At 37.1% G+C, this 24367-nt stretch overlaps 1 protein-coding gene and 2 long non-coding RNA genes across 15 annotated transcripts in view; 2 read left to right on the forward strand and 1 right to left on the reverse strand.

Annotated features, from left to right (window-relative positions):
* LOC126916134 (uncharacterized) overlaps positions 1 to 24367 on the reverse strand; it is a 74311-nt gene that overhangs the window by 40938 nt on the left and 9006 nt on the right. For 12 of the 13 annotated variants that reach the window (XM_050721559.1, XM_050721563.1, XM_050721560.1 and 9 more), the window contains exons 3-6: positions 20255 to 20416; positions 14223 to 14730; positions 10529 to 13420; positions 2092 to 2599 (exon numbers count right to left, since the gene is read on the reverse strand). In XM_050721559.1, the coding sequence (XP_050577516.1) occupies positions 2092 to 2599; positions 10529 to 13420; positions 14223 to 14730; positions 20255 to 20416 (4070 nt within the window). Of the gene's footprint in view, positions 1 to 2091; positions 2600 to 10528; positions 13421 to 14222; positions 14731 to 20254; positions 20417 to 24367 lie in introns of those variants that run through there. The other variant, XM_050721565.1, reaches the window with a different exon arrangement.
* Positions 2606 to 4776, forward strand: LOC126916190 (uncharacterized). Its single transcript, XR_007710485.1, has 3 exons — positions 2606 to 2870; positions 3373 to 3448; positions 3517 to 4776. It is a non-coding gene; the product is annotated as an uncharacterized LOC126916190 (long non-coding RNA).
* Positions 13416 to 14027, forward strand: LOC126916191 (uncharacterized). Its single transcript, XR_007710486.1, has 2 exons — positions 13416 to 13545; positions 13616 to 14027. It is a non-coding gene; the product is annotated as an uncharacterized LOC126916191 (long non-coding RNA).

Below are 24367 nucleotides of genomic sequence, written 5' to 3' on the forward strand. Positions count from 1 at the left end.
CTGAATTCTTCGATCGAACGAAAAGTTCGTTCGAACGGCTAAACCGCTTTTCGTTATCGCTGAACGATCGTTTCTTCGATATCGAATGCCAGATTTTACGAATGATTAAAACATGGATAAATAGTTATATTTCACGACATGTTTTCCAATTCTGTTGAGTTTAAAACACAAACTAATGCAAGTTGGTATAACGTAGTTGCAAAAACACAACAGTTGCAAAGAGAAAAAACGATTTGAAAATTTAGATTTGCGTGTCGTAATAATTTATTAAATTCTAGTTCCTCATTGTCAATATTCTTATAAAATTAATAATGAAACCTCAATGAAGCAGAAAAAGAGACCAATTCAATACATCAAGTTCTTCAAGAAACATTTGAATTTTTAAGACAATCGAGCCAACGTTTTTAAATTATTATTCAAGTATACAATTATTATTCATAAATATCACTAAGGATTCAAAACGTTTCACTTCCAAAGTTAAAATTCATTCAATTTCAAAGTCATATGTTACTGGACTATAGGATGAACGTTTCTCACAGATATCGAGAATCGTATTGTCTCGCTTGTTTTGAACTGTAGGCTTGATACAGAAATCGGTGGCGCTTCAGACCACTTAATCGAAGAAATGTCAAAGGTGAAGCCCGCACTTTACACTACACTGCAAAAGTGTACCACTCTGAAATACGTTCAAACTTACAATAGCGTTACAATATTCCAACCAGTCTCAAAGTAAGTACAGAGCATCAAAAACCATCGATACGTTTCGAAAGGAATATGAGAGAGAATATCTAATATATTTAATATTCGACTAAGGATGCGTTTGCATAATCTACTCGAACGAAGTTACTGGAAGACACTTTATACGCTTTAAATCTCGATTTTGTAGCTTTATATTTTCAAAATTCCTTCAAAGCAAATTTTCTAAAACATTCTATTCAAGCTAATACGAAATTCGAGCAAACGAAATTAAGAACACACCTAACTCTGTGAGATAGTACGTTGGCATAATCAGATTAAAAGGCATAATCGTGTAGTACTAACTAATCTCCCCTAGTAGGTGTTCACTTAATGCTAATGAACATCACGAGAGAATCAACTAGCGGATTTAATAACCGCCGGATCGAAGTGAGTGTTATAGTTAGAAACACGCGCAAAGAAGCCGAAAGAAACCTGAAAAGAAACACGTTCGATCGTGCAGCGATCGCGATGAAGACCTCGCTCGACTTTCCGCGAGGCCTTTACCATTTAATCTACACTCTGCATCAGACCACATTGTGTATCGCGTAATTCTTTTCAGAATTAAATTCTGATAGATAGTCGCATTAGTTTGCAATAAAACAGATAGCTGTATTTGTTAAGATGGCTATCACGTTTTCCGCGATACGATATCACGTGCGATATTACTTATGTTACATCACGTTTAACCGCTTATCAAGATTAGTTACTGATAATGATACACAAGAGCGCCTCGTAGTATCGTTAATAACATATTGTTTGTTATTAGTTAAATTGACGAGCTAACGAAAGTATAATAATAATTAACGCCCTTGACTCAATAACCTTCGATGAACAGTGTACACATTGCCACAAACAAGTATTTATACCCGACAAACTCGTTGTCGATGAATCCTTACTAACTCTAAACGTTTAAGAAACGACGACAAACGATCTTTGAAATATATGAAAAGTACTCGTACGTATCTAACAACATACTTACAAACGGAAGGTACGATCGATGTTACCATATGCTACCAATGCAACCCTCTCGGAGGACGATTAGCACCAAGCTCGTCCTCGTAACAGAACATTTTATCAATTAGGTCGATCCTGGCGTGCCCATACTTCGTCTTTAACGTATTTATCGCAAACAGTCTCTTGCTACCCAAGATCGACCTACGTCTAACTTAAATCGTCCAACACGTTTTCGTCTCTACACTCTAATCCTAATAAACGACGATCCAGCGATCGAGTGTCACGAAGGCGACACGAAGACGCTGTGTGACTTGCAACCAGCGGAGCGGTTCCAATCAGGAGTACTGGTTGACAAACTACGGCAGCAAGGGAAAGAGGAACGGAGAGGCAGCTACTTACCTTGACGAAATGCAGGTTCTCCTTGTCGAGAAGGAACTCCATGGATTTGTGTGGCCGTTGGTTGATGGTGGAGGCGGCGTCGTCGTCGCGGGGGCTCCTGTGCGAAGCGGCGACAGGCGACTGGGGTACGTGGAGGGCGTGCTCCGGTCTGGGTCGCGGGGCGGCCGAGGTGTGATTCAGATTGAGCAAACTCCTGGTCTTCTTGCCGGCGGTGTTCGCGGAGACGGAAACGGCGGCGGCGACGCTGGTTGTCGTCGTCAACGGCACGGCCTCGTCGAGGTCGGTCTCGAGCAGGCCGACCGGGCGCTCCTGGGCGGCCTGCATCGTGCGGGCTTTCGCCATCTCGATGGCCGCCGGATTTCCAAGGTCTGTGGCCGCGCGTCGGCGCGACGAACACGCCGCCGCCGCCGCCGACGCGCCCGTCGACGATCTCGAACCCAGCGCCCCGACACGGGGCGGCTGCGGAGGCAGGGGCGGCTTGCTGGACACTGGCGCCCTCCCGTTTGCGCTGCGAAAAGCAATATAGAATTAATCGCTTTCGTGGTTTTTTCTTTTCTCGAGGTCGGTTATATCGCGTTTTCTTCCTTTCGATTTTTCATATATTGCGGAAAAGGCGGCTGAAACGAAAGCTTCGTTCCGAATACAGAGAACTCTCTCTCTTAACCGGCTCCTATTGTCTCGTTTAGATTAGTCCGATTACTTGAATCGAAACGACTAAGATTCGAATGATTCGAGCAACGAGAACAAAAGTAGATACATGAAAGTGTATCCGAAGTCAAGTAAGTATGTAACAGGATCACGCTGTTTTATAGTTCGTACTTTCATACACTATCGTATAGCATTCCTTAAAATCATAGTTTGATTGAATCATTTAGCGTTCGCATGACGTAGCGTTACGGCCAATATATTAATAAATACGGTTTTCGATGCGTGAAATCACTGAAAAGAGAAACTTCTCTTCCAGAAAAGAATGTGAAAACGGTTAGTCTTGAATTTTATAGTTACTTAGCTTGGCAACTTCGTAGATTTAATTCTACAATTCCTTTTTTTTTTTTTTTTTACAACACCGAGCAATTTATTTTCTCTAAATTTGTCATTAAAATGTATTACTAATTTCATAAATTGAGAATATATAACTTATTGTATGAAATTATTATAGATGAAGTACTTTCAGATACATCGTATGACATGTTTTTAAATAGTAATTGAAGAAGATATACAGAGGATAAAGACGGATTTAATCAAACTTGTCCGAAGTCATCGAAAATATTTACTTTCCAGGGGAAGCTTAATATCAAAGACTTTTCAAAAGAAAGGAAAATATTTAAACGTACACAAATCCAACGTTCAACATTCGGTATAGTTTCAAACCACTTGAATGAATCGCAAGATTTTCTCAGAAATAATACAGCCTTCCCTCCGCAGCTAGGCGTGTTGCGGAATCGTCGATTTCCAGAGTCCGGAAAAGTCGATCGCAGACGCGTCAATGTATGCCGATTTCGTCGTAACTTCACAAAGAGAAACGTGCAGAAATGTCGGTGAAGCGAGTCGAAACGCCGGTAGCATCGTCCGTCGACGCTTTAGAAAATTGAACGCGGATAATTGGCCCGAAAGCGGGTTTCGTTGCGTCGAGCTGATATCACCGCGCGTATAACACTTTCCCGCCGCTTATACTCTGCGCTTGGCTTTGAACTTCACCGAGCTATGCACACACGCGTTCCTTTGGTTCTCTGGAAGAGTGCGCGGCGAATTCGTAGCAGCTTTCACGCTATTCGATCATCAATCACGCGGCTCCCGTTACGCGGCGAAGAAAACGCGGAAGCGAGCGCTACGCAGCACGGCCGCGGCGCCGCTGCTCGCTTCCAAGCCGCATGCTCGTTTCGCTCGACCATTCGACGATCATGGACCACTCTTCTAACGTTTCTATAGAAGTACGCACATTGTATGCCGACTCAAGTCTTGTTTTACTGGTTTCTCGGTGAAGCTATTTGATTGAAATTCTTGGGAGATTATACGTAAAGTCGTTTTTTGGCGGAAGATAATTAGCTTGTTCTAAACTTGGATGCTGTGAAGTAAGAGAAGTATCTGAGCTAAATTGATTGTTTCAGACGTCGTGTAAATAAAAGGCGTCGCGAGGAGATCAGTGAAACATTAGTTAACGAGATACGTAATAATTATTTTTAAACTCGTAGTGAGTATTCAAATATTTCGGTATTACATTCTAAACGTTTTGCCTTATATATTTCTTGATACATGTTGCTTAATTCTTCTTATATATTATATATTATATATATTATATACTAATAAATGTATTAATAAATATATACATATTCATAATATTCAAACGATACATTTTTTATGCTTTACGTCATTTCTAGTATAAAAGTTAGAGAAGCGTTCATTCTTGCTAACATGTACAATCCTTTGTTGGAAGCACGACCATTGTTTTTATCATATTATGAGTTAGTTACTTTCTTTAGAAAAAATTGCCGGTCACATTTTTACAGACGAAGATTCAAACGTTTAAGTGCGCACTTATGCATTCGAAAGAACGTCTGCGATTGGCCGACACGACGTAGAATGGAGTGGGTACTTAAAGTCAAACAGATCCAAATCGAACGATCGCCTCAATTGCTCTCAATCGTTTCTCTACACCTTGTTCTTTTTCTGTCTGCCCAGGAAAAATCAAATCGTCTTCTCGGTGCACGCATGGGCAATGAGCACGCAATGCGTCGACCTTAACGCTGCATTCTTGTTCTTTCTTTCAAACGAATAAGGATAGGTACAGATTAATTTTACCTCTGACTGTAGTGGAATATTTACATGTATTAAACGAAATAAGAATTCAGAATGCCTTCAGAAATACGTTAAAACACCCGAATATAAATGTAGTACTTATACTTAATTTTTAAAGTAAATCTCAGAAATCTTGCGACTTTATCTTAGTTCTATTTCTACGAAGCAAAGAAATACCAATTCAGTCTGCGATTTATCTTACTCCCTATCGTTCTCCACTCTGATTAAAATGGCATAGGTACGATAAAATAGTCTTCGATGAATGGAGCTTTTATACTCTGTGTTCAATCCAAAAGCAAAGAGTTAGGAAATAGATACTAACAAATATCACGCTTAAGTTTTAAAACAACTTATTTCATTCATTTTTATGAAACACTGAGAAACATTTCAGACGAAGCAAATGTACACACCCCCTGTTAGATAAAATGAATCTACTTTATCACTTTACAAGCATGTGTCATTTAAAACTGATAATTCTTAAATATAAATAATAGCGTCATCCTCCCTAAACTTTGACCTATCACTTATATTCCTATTTTTTAAATTCTTAAGACTTTAAGCCAAAACTAATTACAACCCAATGTAATATTCTGTCTTAAAATTCGTCGATCCGGTTTTAAGGAGAAAAATGAGAAATGGGAAAGAAAATAAGAGAAGACAGTAAGAACTCAGTTCGTGCAAGCACGTTGATGAATCAAAAGCGCGACCATAGGCTCGAAACGAAATAAAAGAAACTACAGTCGATCGTACCAGATGGAAAAACATCGAATTGCAATGCGAACAGGTACACAACTCGGTATCCCTGTGATGCAGTTTCATTCTTGCGGCACGTCGTGTTGTGAGATCATATTTATAATCGTGAACGAAGCAATGATGGAGTATCGTCGAACGCCTTCTCTAAAATTAGGAGATGGTCGAGAAATATTTTCGAAATCCTCGCGCCGTACCCGTTTCGAATTCTGAAAATATCGCGCTCGAGAACCGACGAGAAAACATCGTAAAACGCGTATTTTCGCCTAACGATATGGAAGTAAATTGTGCACTCGCTGTTTCCATCGAGTCTATAACAATTTAAAGAAAGATCGAAACTAAGACAGGAAACGCGAAATGTTTGTGCGACCATTTGGTATAAATTACTTTTAGCTGTGACCGATTGCAGAAAATATGTCTTAGATTGCCATTTGACGTTTCATAGTGAATATGGTAGAGTAGAAGTGAAAAAGTTTGCGCGTATGAAAATATATATTCTACGCGTGACGTTGTTCAAAGAGATGGTTTCCTTCACCCTGCTATATACATATGTATGTATTTCTGCTTCGTACGATGTCACGAACTCGAATCATGCGCTCACCAACGAGCCTATGGTTAAATATATACCCATATGCATGTAGGTGTACCGGCCTCACGAGTCTTATTAATCTTATTTCATTCCAGCACCAGTCCGGAAGTCGTTTGAGGTGCTGCGATGCCTAATCGTTTGCTTGCGGAATTCTCGTCAACCTTTTCTGCTTCTGTTCTTCATTCGTTACGTAAAAGAGCATTGATAATATTTCGATTACTTTTATTTCCTTTTCTTTTTAGCCGTTTGTTGTCAATATTCTATTAGATCGACGAGAAAAGCTAAACAAATATCGTGCTATACCGTTCTATTTATCAGGTTGTAATTTTCCTTAATGCATGTTTTACATTTGCGAGAGACGCAGAAAGATATAAGAAAAAAAGTCAACTTTCTTTAAACTTCGAACCCAAAACCTTCTTTTAATCATTTCTGATAAAATTTCATTTAACTAACTATATCAAACTCAAAATAGTTGGAATGGAATATATCGCTGAATTCAATTCATCGTAAGATTACGGAAGATAACGGTTACTTAAAGTTGTACAAACTGTAAGGTTTATAAGAAAATCACTCTCAATTATCCTATGCACTTCATTGAATAAACTGTACTTTCTTGAAAGCGTTATTGGATAATTTCCAACTTAAAAGAACTCATTATTAAAACGCAAATAGAATGACAACTAATGTTTTGTTATTTAATTATTTATTTATGTACACTACATATTACTACTAGATACGTAATAAAGGCGATGTGAAACAGAATTTCTCTGTTGTTACTGTTCGCTAGAGATATATGTATGTACGTATGTATACATATGTATATGTATATATGTATGCGTATATCGCGCCGTTCAGAATGTGAGAATTCGATTCATTCTATTCACAAGGTATCTCGAATCACGGGTAATGCAATTTTGATATTACACAACATTACACTGGTGGTATCAAGTTTACTTAATCGCTACAGAAAGAGACAGCGACACGTCACGATTACTCAAGAGCTCGATAAAGCGTAGCTTTGAAGTCACACCTTGAAATATACCATAGCTACGTTCGTAGAAACGCAATAGATCTCTCGAAAGAAGATTCAGCTATAGCTGAAACGTGGCCTATTTATCCAAATTTCGGCCACGTCGTTCCTAAGGCGTTTCCAGAGTATGAGAAACCCGCTAAAAACAAAGATGAATCTAACTCGATTCTTAAATGTCCATTTCTAATAATTCATCGGGAACAACACGTTCGATGTTACGCAAGTATATGCCGCTTGTTTGGTGCAGACCTTTGCCAAATAATTTGAGAATCATAGAATCTAGATGTTTACAAATGTTTACAGAACGTTACAAAAGAAAAATCTAAGTCTATAAAATCATATGTAGTATTTAACGAATGCAATAAATGTCTCTATTCAACATGCTTCTGAAACCAATTCTGAAACAGCTGCATGTTGTATTAATCTCTGTACGTATTATATTTTTCAATTAATGTGAAACGAAATTTAAATTTTTAAATCGAATCTCTGCTATTCAATGAACTGATCTCCTGACCTGAATGTTCTTTGGGATTATTTTTGTGGAAATACTTTATGATTTTAACGTACTCGTCATTGCTAAACAATGTTAAATTTATAAAGACGACATCACATAGAAAATGTATGTCGCGTAATACGTGAAGAGTACCTGAAAATATACGTAATGTCGATTCATTATCCATTATTCATTATCCATTAATCTCGCTTTTATATATATATTGAAACAAAATTTTTTTTTAAAGCAAAACAAGCTATTATTATAGCAAGAAAATATACTCAGCGCATATTTATTATAAACCTCACGTACATGCATAAAGTGATTCATTAACGTATACGTTAAAGTATAAAATTTTACATTTTCATTATCACATATACATTCGAAGAAAAAGAACGCACTAGTGAAAGAGTGACCTAACGGAATCAAAGTGGAGCTGGAAGCGCACAAAAGAGCTGATTCGATGAAATTTCATGCGATAAAACGAATGTTCGTAAAAACTAAACAAGAGGGATCGGTTACGCCTGCTGTTCCGAGAAGCTGGCCTCAATATGTGGATCGAGTAATGGAGGAGTTAAGGCAAAAACCAGCCAGATAGAGAATACCACGCGATCATTCGAGGGATTTCTTCCCTAAAATTTCTTTGGTCGAAGCAAACGATACTGAATGAAGGGAACAGGCCGCTTGTGCGATCATCGTACTACGAAGGAAATGAATCGTTAACGAACAAGGGTCGTGATGGAGATTAAAATTAATTGCCGGAGATATCAAATCGAACCCCGTGATGCTCCGTAAAGTATGTGTAATGCACAAATAGGATACGTGATTACAATGCCATTAGAACCAGGGTAAATTTGTTCAAAGTTTAATTACAAATCTGTTTTGATTGCTCTTAATCCTTAACTAATCAGATTTTGATAGAAACTTTGTACTTTCTATGATAACGACATTTTGTCCTCGTTTCTCCAAAAATCATTCGTAAATTTGTAAAATATTCAATGTTTGTTTTGTATTTTATACAATTCTTAACGTCAACTATCCTCGTCCTAGAAAGCGAAAGACTCGTTGTGACTTTATGACAACCTTATGTTCTACAATCATCAACTTAATATTCGCACGAATATTATGTCTTTATTCTAACGTCAGATGACAACAGACTGAATAAACACTGCCTGTTTTTAAACACAAATACGTTGTAATTTGATCGAGTCCAAATGATTCACAGTTTATCTCTTATTCTGTCGGTAAGCCTACGTATCTAAAATTTTTCATAATTGGCTTTGCAATTATCTCTTCTTAAACAACTTATGAGAAACAATATCTGATTTTTGTGATTTTTTTTTATTCATACTCTTGACAAGTGTGTATGGAACGCTCTGCTGAATTCCTTAACTCCTGGATTCTGTTAACATCCCGTATTCGGGTTCTATGAATTATCGAGACGCTCCGGTCCTCTTTAGCTGATTCTTCATCGAGGTTCCAGGAGGGAAATGCTTCGTTAGAAGAAGAGGGATACGATAAAGGTTAAACGACGGCGTTTGCTGTTACAGAATGCAATTAGATCGAATTACGTTGAAACGACACGGAATGAGGAACGAGGCGAGAGTGAAATCCGATTAAGAGAAACGAACTGGTTCATCCATGTGCTCGCGCGCATAGGGGAAAGAAACGAATCGAAGGGGCCGATGGTCGGAATGTACGCGCGAACGAGAGTGAAATGTTATTTATCGAACGAACGAGAAGCCTGATGGAGAAAGAAATTAGAGACGACGATGCATGGACAAGTCGACAGTTGATAAACGGTGAATAAATAGCAGATAGATTTAGCATCCCGTTGCGGGACGTCACCAAAAGCGAGGATCAACCGCCAGTGAAATCTAATTCGAATGGAGAAGATATAGAAAAGTGGGTGGCGCGTTACTCTGGCAGCTGTTCGCCGGCTCTGACTACTATTACGAAAACTTGATTAGTATCGCTGACCTCTTTTCCACCACTTGCTTATTAGAGAGACGTATCACGGAAATAAATTCCGTCCGTCTGTTTATGGGTATCGTAACACATCGTTGATAATCGAATAAAAACATTCAATAAATTTCAATAACTTTGACGCTATTAAGTAATTTAAAATAACCGTTAGCAATGCTATTGTATTAATATCTAAAAATATATTTCTTTGCTATTGCGAGAATTAGTAGTAGTAATCCAATCAGTTTTGCACAATACTGTACATCGATCAGCGGCAACAACACAGCAGGTAGAAACAGAAGGCGCGTATCGATATGTATGTATCAAATTCCTTTCATAATCCGCTAATTATATAAGACACATTACGTTATAAGCTTGCGAGCAACGTCTGCGCGATTTTGCAGCCGAGATTCGGTTACAGACCACGAATACGGTTCGCGGACGCAAAGTTTATTGTTGTTCGCGTGCGAATACCTCCGCAACATTCGTTCGTTGTCTTCTCGTACAATGTACCGGGAACATTAAATAAACGATGGTATTTAGAATCTGAAATGGTGCCGACATATTTTCCACCGGCGGAGAGATAAATGTTTACGTATAGAAGCCATAGAAGGCGGCACGAACCGTGATTCATGTTACCTCTATATTCCATATACCCGCGCGAAACCATGTAAACAATCGTTGAGGTCAAAGTCAACGCGATCGACGCGCAAAGCGATGCCCGGTGCAAATAGAAGAAAAACAGAACGAATATATTCACGGTTCGTTGACGAAATACGGCACGATTTTTGGAAAAGGTAGATCAAACACTCACCTTATAACGGAGGAACTTCGTTGAACGTCGGCGACAATTCTGTCATTGCCGGTGGTGTCTATTCTGCTCTCCGCAGCTGTGTTCTGGTCTTGTTTCTGCCTTTCCTCTTCGGTAGGATGCAACGGTATGATAATATAGTCCGGCTCCTTTTTAACCTTCTCCTCGGTCACCTTCGCGCGATTCACTTGGCCGATCGTATCACTTTTCTTCTGCACCTCGGATCGCGGCACTTTCGATCTACCACTGAACCGAAGCCTCGAGAATCGTTGGAGAAATCCACCGAGTCCACCTTTTTTCCGCTCTTCCTTCACCGTGGTCGCGGACGACGCGTCGACAACCATATTCCGCTGGAATCTCGCCGCCGATGGCTCGGTTTTGACGATGGGTGCCACGACAAACGGACGTGGTGTCGTTGTGGTCGTCGTGGCCGACATAGTCGCGTGGCCCTCGTGCCTGTCGTCTACGCTAACCGGCGCAGTTGTTGCCACCGCGTTCTCCTCGTGACGTTTGTCGCGAACACCGCGATGATTCGTATCAACTGCCACGGCCACCGCTGGATTCCCACTCCGTTCACCAAGTTCCAGGCCGTCGCTGTTGCTGCTACCGTTGGGTGGGGGGCAATGAACACCGTGGACAGTGTGTCCCCTCGCTGCTTCCGTTGCCTCCTTCTCCACCTTCTTTTGCTCTCTCTCGTTCTTCTCCACTTTGTACTGTAACTTCTCCTCTTCCACCTCTTTCTCCTTCGTAGCCTTCTTCACAGGAGCATCCTTTTCCGCGGCCTGCTTTTCCACTACGACTCTCCACAACAGTTCCCCATTGTTTCTACCGTTGCACGACGAAGTCGATGATAATCGAATCATCGAAGAACTTTCGTTTTTGCCGCCACTTTCGTCGATTTCGAGTTCGACCGCACGATCGTCTTCCACTGGCCGATAATCCACATAACGGCCCTCCTCTTGTTGCTGCAACCGCACGATTTTTTCCGGATAGAAATCACCGATGAACAACCTTTTCGAACAGCTCGTCTCGTTCGCTGTATCTTGATCCGTGTCCTTTGAAATCGCGTCCGCAGTCGCGGTTTTATAGGAAGCGTTTGAATCAACATTTTCACGTTCCGGGGTGAAAGGTTTCTGAGGTTTCTGGACGCTTGTTTCCTCGCGTTGTACGCCCCTCTCCAGGCTGGAAGTTCCTACGGGTTTGGTTTCCAAGCAGGGTAAATCTATTTCGTCGTCTACTAAAACACGGGCGTTAGAATCGCCTCCATAAACCGAAAATGGATCCGAGTTTTTTTTTATCTGGCCGAAAAGTGTTTCCTCTTGCTGTTTTTTGAGCCGCTGGCCCAGCTGATTAATCGGAATCCTGGTGAACGGAGCTATCGAGAACTGCGTGGAAATATTTTCCGCGGACTTTGAATATTTCCTGGTATCCAAATACGGCTCGCTGTAGCTCGGTAGATTCGATGTCGAGCTACTACTCATTTGTTGCACCAAATCGGAAACTCTGAGCAGCGAGGATCGTCCTGAAATCGATTCCTCCAACTCGTCGCACGCATCCATCCGCCTGAATCCACTTTTGGAAGACTGAAGAGCCTTGATGTAATCACACTGTTGGGCCAGCTCGTAACTAGCGTTGTTTGACACTCGTTTTCGTCCACTTTTCAGCGATTTTTCACCATCGTTACCAACCTCCTTACGATATTTATTCGATCGGAAATTTCTCTCGTCGATTTCGAATTGCTGAGCCAACTCGTAGCTCGCGTTGTTCTTTACCTTCCACGGTCGCTGTCTACCGGAAGGAGTCCTCTGAATACCATCGATACCAGATAACGTATTGGTGTTATTCGAGGTAACTTCCACGGCCTCGCGCTTCAACTGCTTGATCGCTGCATCCACCGAATCGATGTCGTTCTCCATAGCAATCGCCATGTCGAGTATACAGTTGCCTGGATCTTGCGTCTTCACCGTCGAAGGTACTTGTTTCATCTCTCGTGGCTTTGTACAGTGCTCTCCTACGCATTCCTCATCTTCCTTCGGCTCTTCTTCCGCTTTCTCGCGGTCCATCTCGCCATCTACCATTGCGTTCTGCGAGGCTTGCGTTCTGACCGAGCTCGATAACGAGTTCTTCGCTTGTCCACTCTCCTCGCCTCCGTTCTGTCGAATTTCCTCGTTGCTTTCCAGTCGCTTCTTACTTTGAACAACGGAGACTTCCGCCATTTCGTGATGCTCGTGCAAATTCACTGGAGAGTAACGTGTATCATCGTGCGTCGTGTGGACACCGCAGAGATTCAAATCGACGGGCACGCTGGCTACCCTTGTATAATTCTCGAACAAATTCGACGTGGATACGAAGAAGGTCGCTCTGGATGAGGATGCGTACGCGGCCAACGAATGTGGACCGTGTGCGGACTCGATGACGCTGCTAGGCAGACTGGGCGCGCTTTGAGATTTATCCGTGAATCTAAAATTAAAGCACTCCTCGTTGCTCCACCCTTGACGCTGGTGCTGCTCGTGCTGCTCGTAACTGTGGAGCTGCTGCTGCAGCTGATGATGGTGGTAATGATGATGATCGGCGACCATGTTGTTACGGCCGTGCGCCATATTGCCGGCTATATTTAATCTAGTCTGCAGCAGGCGAAACGAACTCGACACAGCCGTTTGGCCAGATTTCAGGTCCAACAGTGCGTCCCTTTTCGACTCGACACCGATCTCTCGTAGGTCGATCGTATTCCGATAATCCAGCGACGTCGCGTAGTTGCACGCGGAATCGCCGAACACCATCAGTCGATCCTTGAGCTCCGCCCCGGATCGATTGTCGTTTAGCATACGATCTTCTTCGTCAAGGTCCTCGTCGCCAACATCGTCTTCGTATTCTTCGTCCTCGTGCCAAAAGTCCCTGAATCGTGTGAAAAAATCCAACTACATCGAGTCTCTTCGACTTAAGTGTTTATGAAAGTTGTTCGATTCTATGGAGAAAAATGAAAAATGAAATATTCAAATTCTTTTTTAACTGACAGAACGGTAACTTACACAAGATTTCGATATCAACGTATCTTTCTTTTAGTTTAGTTTCCTAATTTAGTTTTTCTAGTGGAGTCGTGGTAAGCGTGACACAATGAGATAATCAGGATGAAACATCCACGAGTGTCATTTTGGATCTTTCTCGAATTAAAAGTAAAAGTCAAGGAAATCTATTAAGGGTCGTGATTGCGGAAACTTGGTCAATAAGCGAGGGTCATGTAGCAAGCTCTCGAAAGTCGTTGCCAAGGAAAACCTACGACCACGTCTCGACAATCGCGAAACGAATCCAAGTCGATCGAGGGCCTCGTAACAAAAAACATCCTTGTCAAATTTGTTGATTTCTTAGATAATAAAGCATTGGAATAGTCAGAAGATAGACCTACAGAATAATGGGATCGGTATTACGAAAATGATCTATATCCTGACTGTATGAAACTTTGAATTTCACTTAATTTCGTCCCAATAAATAGATTTTAGGTAAATGAAGCTTTATTATATTACTCCTTCTGAAATACAATCTAATCGTTATAACGAAACATGAATATTCTGCTGTTCGGAAAATCTCCTATACATATAAATAGTCATAATTTCCTGTTAATTCAAACAACAGAGGCTGTACCGTAGCATGAAGAAAACTCCGACCGCTTGCCAAATTAAATAAACTATGTTTACGTTACCTTGGACGGTGGTAGCCATTGCTACGTGTTCTCGACAGGTCCATGTTTCGTTTCAGGTACAAAGGTGTGAATCCGTTGGTGAGACCACCAGAACCAAACTCCTCTTCCTTTTGACAAGTGTCCAGACTTTCGAAGCTACGGTAAGGTCTAATTCTGGAAAAGTGATCTACGATGTTTCCAAAACCGTTTGGTAAAACCTTGTCATAGTCCTGCTCGAGGCTGTCTGGCGACGTGTTCTCAGGATGAGAGGCGTTTGATCGATTAGGATATTCCAGCGAATCGAAGCTGTAACTGGACGGCGACAGTGTGGCACAGGTCCTTTCTAAGGATTCGAATTGCAATAGAGAGCTAGACCTTGAGGAGGCGGACGACCTCGATGACCTCGGTGATGGTGGGTAATCGTCGAAGGTAGCCTGGTGTTCTCGATCGCTGTTACCATTGTGTTTTCGACGTCTCTTCTTCGGAACCACGGAATTGCATTCGCTTCCGCTGCCATCCAGCCTCTCGTCTTCCGAGAAATCAGCAACAAACACGAAACGGTCAACGATATAACGAGGGAAAAGGTGTAGTGTACGCGCGATGCGTGTATCTAATAATCGAATCGCTTCGATATCGAGAAAATAAAAGCGAGACAATGCTCTGATCTGACTCTACTTTTCGACATTCGAGCGACTATTTTTGGAAAGATCCAATTTGCATTCGTGTTTTGCAAAATGTTTCGATGACAGTGAAATGGAATTAATGAAGTTGTTTTTTTACCAAGAGTAGCTAGTAAAAAATAAAATTTACTACTGTCACTTGTTAAAAAGAAGAAACGAGCTTCAGAGACTAGATTTATAAAATCAGAACAAACAGAACTGTACTGTATTTAAAAAATTACTGCATTAAAAAATTGAATTTGTAAAAATGTTAATTTGTTAAACATACAGAACAGAGAAGTATATAGCAAACGCAACCTTGTAGATACACATTTCAAGCTGCTATTTGCGTTTTCGCTAGAGACAATATGCCCTGAGTTCTATCCTACATACAAAAGTCCGTGGCATAATTACGTTTAATTGCGTGTGCTTATTAACGATCGTAAAAACCGCAAAGACATGCGTAATTAAATCTGACGTCTTTTGAAGTCACATTATATCTATTTTAAGTTCTTTCTTTAATTCGCTACGTTGTTTCGTTCAAACTTCGTTCAAACTAGATAAGGTACTTAAATTTTAATCGCATCGATTCAACTAATTTAACTTCAAGTTTGTGTTCATACAACTCAAGTTATCTCACTTAAAGTCGTTTAAGCTTAACTAACCGGACCCCCCAATGTTTACATGAAACAGTTAAAAAGTTCACAGTGTAAACGATCTTCATCAAATTTTTTAATTCTTCGCATGATAGTTCGAGCTAAGTAAATTATAGGTTCATATTGATAAAAATGGCTTAAAGTTGCTTGAATTCAAATGACTCGACTAATCTGAACAAAGCTTAAGTCTTGATTTCCCTCTGCCGATAAAATCAAATTTCTCGATTAATCGAGCAATACGCTGTCGACGTTGTAGATAATTGATCTCCAGTGCAAAAGCCATGACGATGGTGATAAAAATGCAAATTCAGAGCATTAAGGGGACGATCGCCGGCGATAGTGTCGCGATCGAATGGATCACGTCGTGAAACGTGTCGTTTACCGATTAACGAGCCGTTATCGAAGCCTCGTGTCGTCGATCACGTGTCGGTAGACGGTCACGAAGTCGACAACCGGTGACCGTGTAAACGTTGCTTCCGGTTGAACGAACCACGACTTCCTGGCTGCGACACAGGACTGTCCGCCGATGCAGCATGTAAAAGCGACACGAACGCGACGATTGGCCGCCTCCTCTCGTCGAAGACCTACTTCCGTGACTTGACTTTATAAACCAGACCGCAAACCAGAGAATTCTCAGACTACCTTCTTATCGTATTTCTAATCGCCAATAATAACCGACAATAATCACCGATTATATGGAGAAAAATGATCTATTATCGTTTGTTAACCATATTTCATCGATTAAAATTTTTGTACCGAAATAACACCAACGGTACTAGTACAGTTAGTTTCATAAGATTTGACAAGTATGAATGTCAATTTTGATTTTTTCAATGCCTTTCGTAAAAAATCGATTGCTTTGAAAGTATTGCTTACAATTACTGACGCTTAAATATCGACCAAAATATCCCTGATACCCGACAAACTTCTCTACACAAGTGAATGCAGAATAGCCTAAGCAACGGAGATTGCAGTGATCCTCAAACTCAAGACAGATGCCTGATCGTTTATCTCGTAGAGATCATAAAGAAGAAATCTGTGACATTTGATGTCGTAAATGATCTTTATTTTATAAAAAATTATTGATTACGAAAATATGAAAATGCTAAGTCGAATTATGAACAGCTTATATAAAACTAGTTTAATAGCAAATATAAATAAAAGAAATATGTTGATTGTGATTCCAGCAGCGAATTATTAATAACGAATGTAGACGATATTTTAAAAAATTAGAAAATTTACTATTAATATAACGTAGTAAATTCATGCAAATGTTGATAAATTCTAATTTAGTTTGGAGTATTGTGTACGAATATTTCCAGGAATCTAAGAAGACAAACGCTACGAGTCGCTTTTGCACGTGTATTTCGGTATCTGATCGAATCTCATCTCGTCAGCGTCAGTCGGCTTGGAATTCTTTACAGGTCGTACTGTAGCAATTGAATTTACTCTACGACGCATTGTCCTATCGGTTTATTTTTGCATGATTGCATGCACGTGGAATTCAACGACTAGTTCATGGTAATCCTATATGAATCACATTGAAGGTGATCTAATATTAGATGGAGCGGAAGAGAATCATGCGTAGAATTGTAGACATCAACTGATCTTACTATCAAATAGAAAAAGAGCTCTATTTGTAATAATGGTATAATAAATACATTTATCATAATTTTTGTTCAAGCCTGAGACGCTGGCAAATTTGAGAAATGAGAAATTCACCAGTATTTATATTAAAAAATTCTGTGATATATGTATTGAAAATAAAAATTTTCTATTATAAAAAACAATAACAAAGTACATATACAATAAATATGTATATCAGTAGCATCAAAATATTAATGTTTTACTTTAAATCCACAATTACTTGCAACGATACTGCGTAAATACGTATACATATACAACATTAATTAGTAAGAACGATTAATAGTTTCACAACGAACATTTCTATGAACCTTTCAGCTTCTAATAATACACTTAACGGTGTTGGTGTGAGGACAATAGCGGAGACGTTATAAATGAACGTTGTAAATGGACGTTGTAAATGGACGTTGTAAATGAACGTTGTAATGTAGACCATTAATTGTTTGAAATGCAATTACCCAATTACATGTAAAGATACACGAATCAAAATCGAACGTTCATGTTTCTTTTATGCTGAGTGCGATTCATTGTAAAATAATTTGTAACAAGATTCGACCGATGATTCTCCATCGATTGGACATGGATGAAAAATCGTTTCAAATTTAACGAACGACCGCTGTTGCAAGAAATTACATGACGCCTGAGGAATGACAACCGGGCGTACCGATACGTTGCAACAGTCGTATAGCCGAAGGAATCCGCTAGGAGAATAATCTTAAATCGAGTTCGAAGAACGATAAAACGTGTTTAATAACAGGCAACATCTGAAGGGTAAGGGGTAATATAAGAAATGCCACAAAACAACCATATCGAGGAAATCATTTTTAAGTTGGCAACTACTGCAGAAAACATGTGGCAACGTATTAAAAGATCCTTGCGAGAATACTTTATGCCTGTATTAATACATACTAATTTTTATTAATTCAATTGTAGTATTTCTTTGTTCGATATCAAGAGTCTAAAACTTACAAATAAGTCTCTTATATCTTGTATCATTTCAATCACGCAGTTTATCTTTACATCTTTTTCTAACCTTTTTTCGCATTTTTGCTTTTAGATAGTCGGATTAATTATCTCATCTTATCTTAATTATCTCAATTGTTGTAATTAGCAGTAGTTGTTGTTGTATCAATAACGTTATACCATAATTAGGATTATATCATTAGATTCGTGCTAAATTGTATTCTATTGCTATATTATAGGTAAATTGGCGTGTAATTTCTAATTAGAGTATTAGCTCTTCAAGAAGTCAAGTCTTTCAACCATAAAAATTAGTAAGGGGCAACAAAAATATTAATTTGCATTAACAATGATGTTTTGAAATGCAACATTTCTCACAAAATATTTTAATCTAATTTAATTAAAATTAGAAATTGCAAAAATTAAATTTGCGGAAATTGTTAGCCGTATTTACCACCATATATTAGTGAATCAAAAAATTGTTATAAAACAGAGAATACTATCCAAAAGAAAGAAATGTTTACTTCTTCAAAAATATAACTTAATACTTTATACGATAATATTTAAAATATAACTTGTCCAAAACAAAAATGTAATACAGTAATCTTGTAACATATTAATTCGTTCTTTCTTATGTCGGAGCCATGTTTTCAGAGCACCGTGTTGAAAGAGATTTGAGTGTATTTACGTCAGCAGCATTATTTACAATTAAAATGATGCAACGTATGCATCGATAGTACTGAAGGTGTAATAATTAGAATATTGAAAATTTAACTAACTTAATAAGCAAATTTTTCCGTCAATACCAATTACTAATATTATTATTACTTCAATGATATAAAATTAATAATTCTCGAAATTTTGTTCTTTCTTCTGTCATCTATCATATGTACAAATTAAAGAATTAATTTCTGCAAGGAAGAAAAAGGATAAAAATAAATATTATACCTTTCTTATAACAGCAATAAACTGTATATGTAATATTTTCTGTAATCTAAACTGAAATCTATTTATACAATATTTGTTTCACAGGAAATATGAAACAAATGCATTTATGATAAATGTTCGCAATTAGATATACAGGAAAAAATGGGTCATGAGATATAACTGTCTTCGAATCAGTTACGAACGGTACGGTTTCATTCTCCAAGAATCAATGAATTGTAGGCTCAAACTGAAAAGAGAAAGTGAACTTCCGGAGAACAATGTTTACCAACTCGAGTACCGAGTAACGAGAGAATGAGATTTCACAAAATACATACTTATATATGCCGTATACTCCGAAACAAAAAACATACTTTCATTTATTTTTAATGGTATATGTTTTAAAACACTCAGCGATACAATGATACAACCTAAGATACAACCTAAAGAAAGAAAAATCAATGAAAAGACATTCCTTCGCCTATCGCCACTAAGTTCCATTTCTTCGTTAATTTTCCAAATCTATGCTTGCCTGTACTCTTTTTAAACCTCTTCTCTTCAGAGAAGAAAAATATACTCTTCCGATAACCGAACAATACTATTTATTCTGAGACTAATAAATCTTATTCTTAACAAGTTAAAGTTCAATTTCGACGCTCAAGTAAATGATCTGAACAACAATGTCTATCAATATATTCAATTCTACACAACTAAGTAACAATTGTTCGATGAACAATAAGTCAGTCAATTGCTATCATTCAATAAATCAAGTCAATAACTTCCGCTGTGGTCTAACTGTATAACATAACGAACAACAACGTGACGTACACGATAATTAGTTATTAAAAATAGCTGCATTCGGATTGCATAAATCATCGAACTTGACAATTAATTGTTGAATGCATTCCTTATAATATAACAAAATACACAACTAAAAGCAAAAATTATAAACAGAAGGAAAACAAAATGCTTCTATTAAAAAATGATGTAAAATGGATCGTTTTATTGGAATTCTACTGTAAAATTTCTTCATTAAGAGGTAACGAGACAAATGATATACAGTCGCCATGTTTAGACTAGTTGCCAAATTGATATTCGACGATGTAATCCAACAATTCTGGTATTTTTAGACTTATCGTTAGACAATACATGGCAAACACATCAGTCAGAGGAATATATTATATTTAACACATTGTGTTTTATTTCTTACCAGCCAATCTCTGCTTCGCCCGTATATGTATCACGCTTTCGGTTTCAGAGTCTGAGCCCACCCAATATGTAGTTCCACTTCGATCGGAATCGCTTTGTAGATCGTCGGATGTTTCCTCTAGAATAGTTTCTAGAAAGTCCACTTGCTGCACTAGCACTGTGTCTAGAAATCAAAGTAACGTATGTTTCAATAACAAAAATATGATTTTAATTAGCTTAGCAGAATAAAAGACAAACATGACAATAGAAATGAAAATACCTTCAATAAAGCTACTAAAGGCAAGAAGCAGTGAACTATATACAATGTACAATGTACACAAATATTCGTTGATAAACTATGAATTTTAAAATCGTAACTATGAGAATGTAAAATTCATTTTTAATGGAGATGTTACTATGGCAATTAGTATATTAATGAGGTCCAACAATTCTATTACAAATTTAAGGTCTCAAATGCTGCATAAAAAATGAAAAATTTGCTTTTTTACATTGAAAATCAAGTATCTTTAATTGTGATATAATTCATGTACCTTATCATTATTCTTATAACATACTTGAACATAAATTTATCGATTAATACAAATGCATCCTGTCTGTCTGTCTGTCTGTCTGATTCTCTCCCTTTCTCTCCCTCGTAATCTCTGAAATTTAAGTGACATGTATCCAATTTCTCACAGTTTCTAATGCATCCAGGTTAATCACTTTTTAATCAATACTAACGATCTGTATTTGAATAATACGTAGTTACATATTTTTATGAAATATTGTCATACAGTCTACGTATATTTGTCTATGTATATAGAATAGAACGTGTCTTATGATGGTTTCTATTAAACTTTTCCGCAAAGTCGTTTTCTACTTGTGAGATTTTTTATCGCAACTAACATTGTGAATTCGAATTATTATCAAAGAGCTAAAAATGGTAACCGTGAATGTTCTCAAACAATCAACTGCTTAGTTAGAAAATGACATGGACTTCATCAAATCAAAAAAATTCATTGTCGTACAAAAATTTTACGGGTACAGAGTCAAATGATTGCCTTTTTCTATAAAATCTTGTACCAACCATGTTCGTCCTCACATTTGCATATCTGCTGCATTTCGTTCTACGATGTCCAAATTACATGAAAGATAAGGCAACTTACTCTTTGTATATGTTCATTAGATTCTACAATATTTTTCAAGTTATGTCAAATAGATTGTACTTCTTCACAGATTATTCTTCTTTAGCTATGCTATACCAAATTTCAACATTTTTCATTTTGCACAGATTAAAGGTGAAATGAAATATACTCGATAATCGAAACAAACATGATATCCTATTTTAATTTATGTGTATCGTATGTAATTAGTGAGTTATAACTAAATTGTTTATGTATTTACGGGAAATTTAATCCTTAACTTGCTACTGTAGTGTCCTGGGCTATTATTTTATATTCTATAATATTTATATTATATTATATATTATAAGATAATTATATTATAAGAAATAATTTTTTGTTTCAGAGGAACACCATAGCATGGTGTATATTGTGTTTGCAATTTATTGATTGCATCGGAACAGGTGTATTCGTGTTCGGCAAGAAGCAACGCGAAATTTCGTCCTTGCACTTGTACCATAATATTTTGACAATGTGAATAATTTGGTTTATTATCAACTATTACATGCCTGGATCGCTTATAACATTCTCGTTATTCGATGATTTCATCTTTTGAATTCTTACAAATATTCTTAAACTCAGCGAAGCCGCTAATCGCTACCAAACAGATTATAAATAACAAACTAATGAAAGTCCTATTATTTTAGAAAATTAGGCAGATATTAAACTTTGTTATACATGCTTTGGTATAAGTAAAATTTAATTCTAAATACGAATATAAATAAATTTCTAAATTAAAAAGCAATATTTGGAATTGACATAGTTCAATTAATTTTATTCTTCTACGATATTTATATATAGATAAATGAAGTCATATTGTGAAATAACAGAATTTTTTACTATATCATGCAACTCTGTTTGTTTACCACTTTTTGTTTTTTAACCATTGTTTAGAAGTAGCTAACATATTAGTCAACTTTTCCTTATATCATAAACAAAATTAAATGACAAAAAACAAAAAGAACTGATAATTATGAAATAAAATGTACATAAACATTCGTGCATTGAAATACGAATAATATTTATGGATATATGCAATGATATGATTAAAATTATTTAGTTATAAGCAGTCAATATTATTTAAGCAATTAAAATGATTAATTGAACATTATATAAATACAAAATACGTAAATGCAACATATTTATACATATATTATGTTGAATGTTATATGTACTTAATAAATAGTACACACGCGCTATTAATTTATATAGATAATATTATGTACAATGTACATATAGGAGAGAGTCGTGCGGTACCGACCGGATTACAGTACTGACTAATATTAGTTCCAACTGTTTTTCACCTGACATTAATAATTACTTTCATTTGAATAAATAAATAAATATAACAATCCTATGTAACATAGTTTGGAAACAAATACCTAAGCCATTGATTTTTCTTTCATATGAAAATTGGAAATGATTATCGAAAATGAGTTCGGCTGGATTATGGAGTAAAAATGCGGCTGCCTTGGGGCATCCGCCCGTCTATCACAGAATGAAGTGTAATCGTAAATAAATAACGTAAATTGAACTAAAGATTTTTGCCAGTATCTCAGAAACTAAAGCTGAGTGACGGTAACACGTACAGGGAAAAGTTGTTCACAATATTGACTTTGAATTGAAATATTGACCGCTTTGTAAATAATTACCTGACATTTGAATAAAAGTGTGTATGGTAAATCTGAATGTCCTTTTTTTACATTATTGATCATTTAGATGGAAAACCTACAAATTAAATAATTGGTCGTTACCGGACAATAATTTTTCATTTCTCATAAATTATACTTTTTCTCTTGCAAATTATCAATCCTTATTATTGAATTTCACAAAATTAATTTTCCTCCTTTTATGAAGTTCCATTTGTACTACAAACTCATTTTTTAAATTTCGTACAACTTGTACCGACTCTAGCCCAAGATACACCAAAAAGATTTAGTACAGTCGATATTACACAATATTACTGCCCTATACTGTATGTGCTGTATGTATGTACTGTACATAGATTAATCCGATCAATTGTTAAATAACAAAGAAACGTTGTACATCGCAGATCTGATTTCAGGTAATGTTGCATTGAAGAATATTGTTTTCCTGTGATATTTTATAAATCATCCGTCCGATTTTTCCAAAGAAATGATTACGTAATCGGTAATTAATAAATAGCTTGAATCGCGGTGACGTATATATTCAATCATGCTTTAATTCAAGATTTTATGAATGCAATACTGTTTATTTGAGCTACATATATAAACCTGTTTTTCAACTTATGAAACATTTTCCTGATATAATAATTATCTCTTAAAGGAAGCATTCGAGATCTGAAGAACTACATAATATGTGAATTGTTAATAAAATTCTTGTTTTCCAGTCTTACGTATTGCAAAATAATCTTTTCCTAGACAAGAAAATTGCTTTCTTAAAATAATGTACATATATTCGCAATTGCGACGACTAATGAAAGATATTTTATAATTAAAATGCTTCCAAAGTCTACAATTCATATTTCCACGTAAAAAATTTTCTAGTCAAAAATTTGTGTCATTCGCATTAACATTTGAGACATCGTCTAAATCTAAATTCTATCATAAATTCATAAGTACAAAAAGCACACAAGATTTAGAATTACAAGATTCTACCACCATTTCTCTAACTTCTTAATTTCTATCACAAACAATAAAAAACATGGCAAATGTTATTTTTTTTCCTAAATTAAATGGCCGTGTAACAATAATATCATGTACCAATCTCAATTTGTGTGAATCAAACATTACACGGAAAAACAAATCTAACGCATGTCTCAATAATATTGAAAACATAATATTACATAATATTGAAAACATAATATAAAACATAATATTTTGAAAGAGAGGTTAACCTACGTGTTTCCTTTTCTTTTCTTTCCTCGCGTAAAACGAACAGATTAGACATAATGACCATTATGAGAACAAATC

The sequence above is a fragment of the Bombus affinis genome, chromosome 5, assembly GCF_024516045.1.
Source record: "Bombus affinis isolate iyBomAffi1 chromosome 5, iyBomAffi1.2, whole genome shotgun sequence".
Taxonomy (NCBI): domain Eukaryota; kingdom Metazoa; phylum Arthropoda; class Insecta; order Hymenoptera; family Apidae; genus Bombus; species Bombus affinis.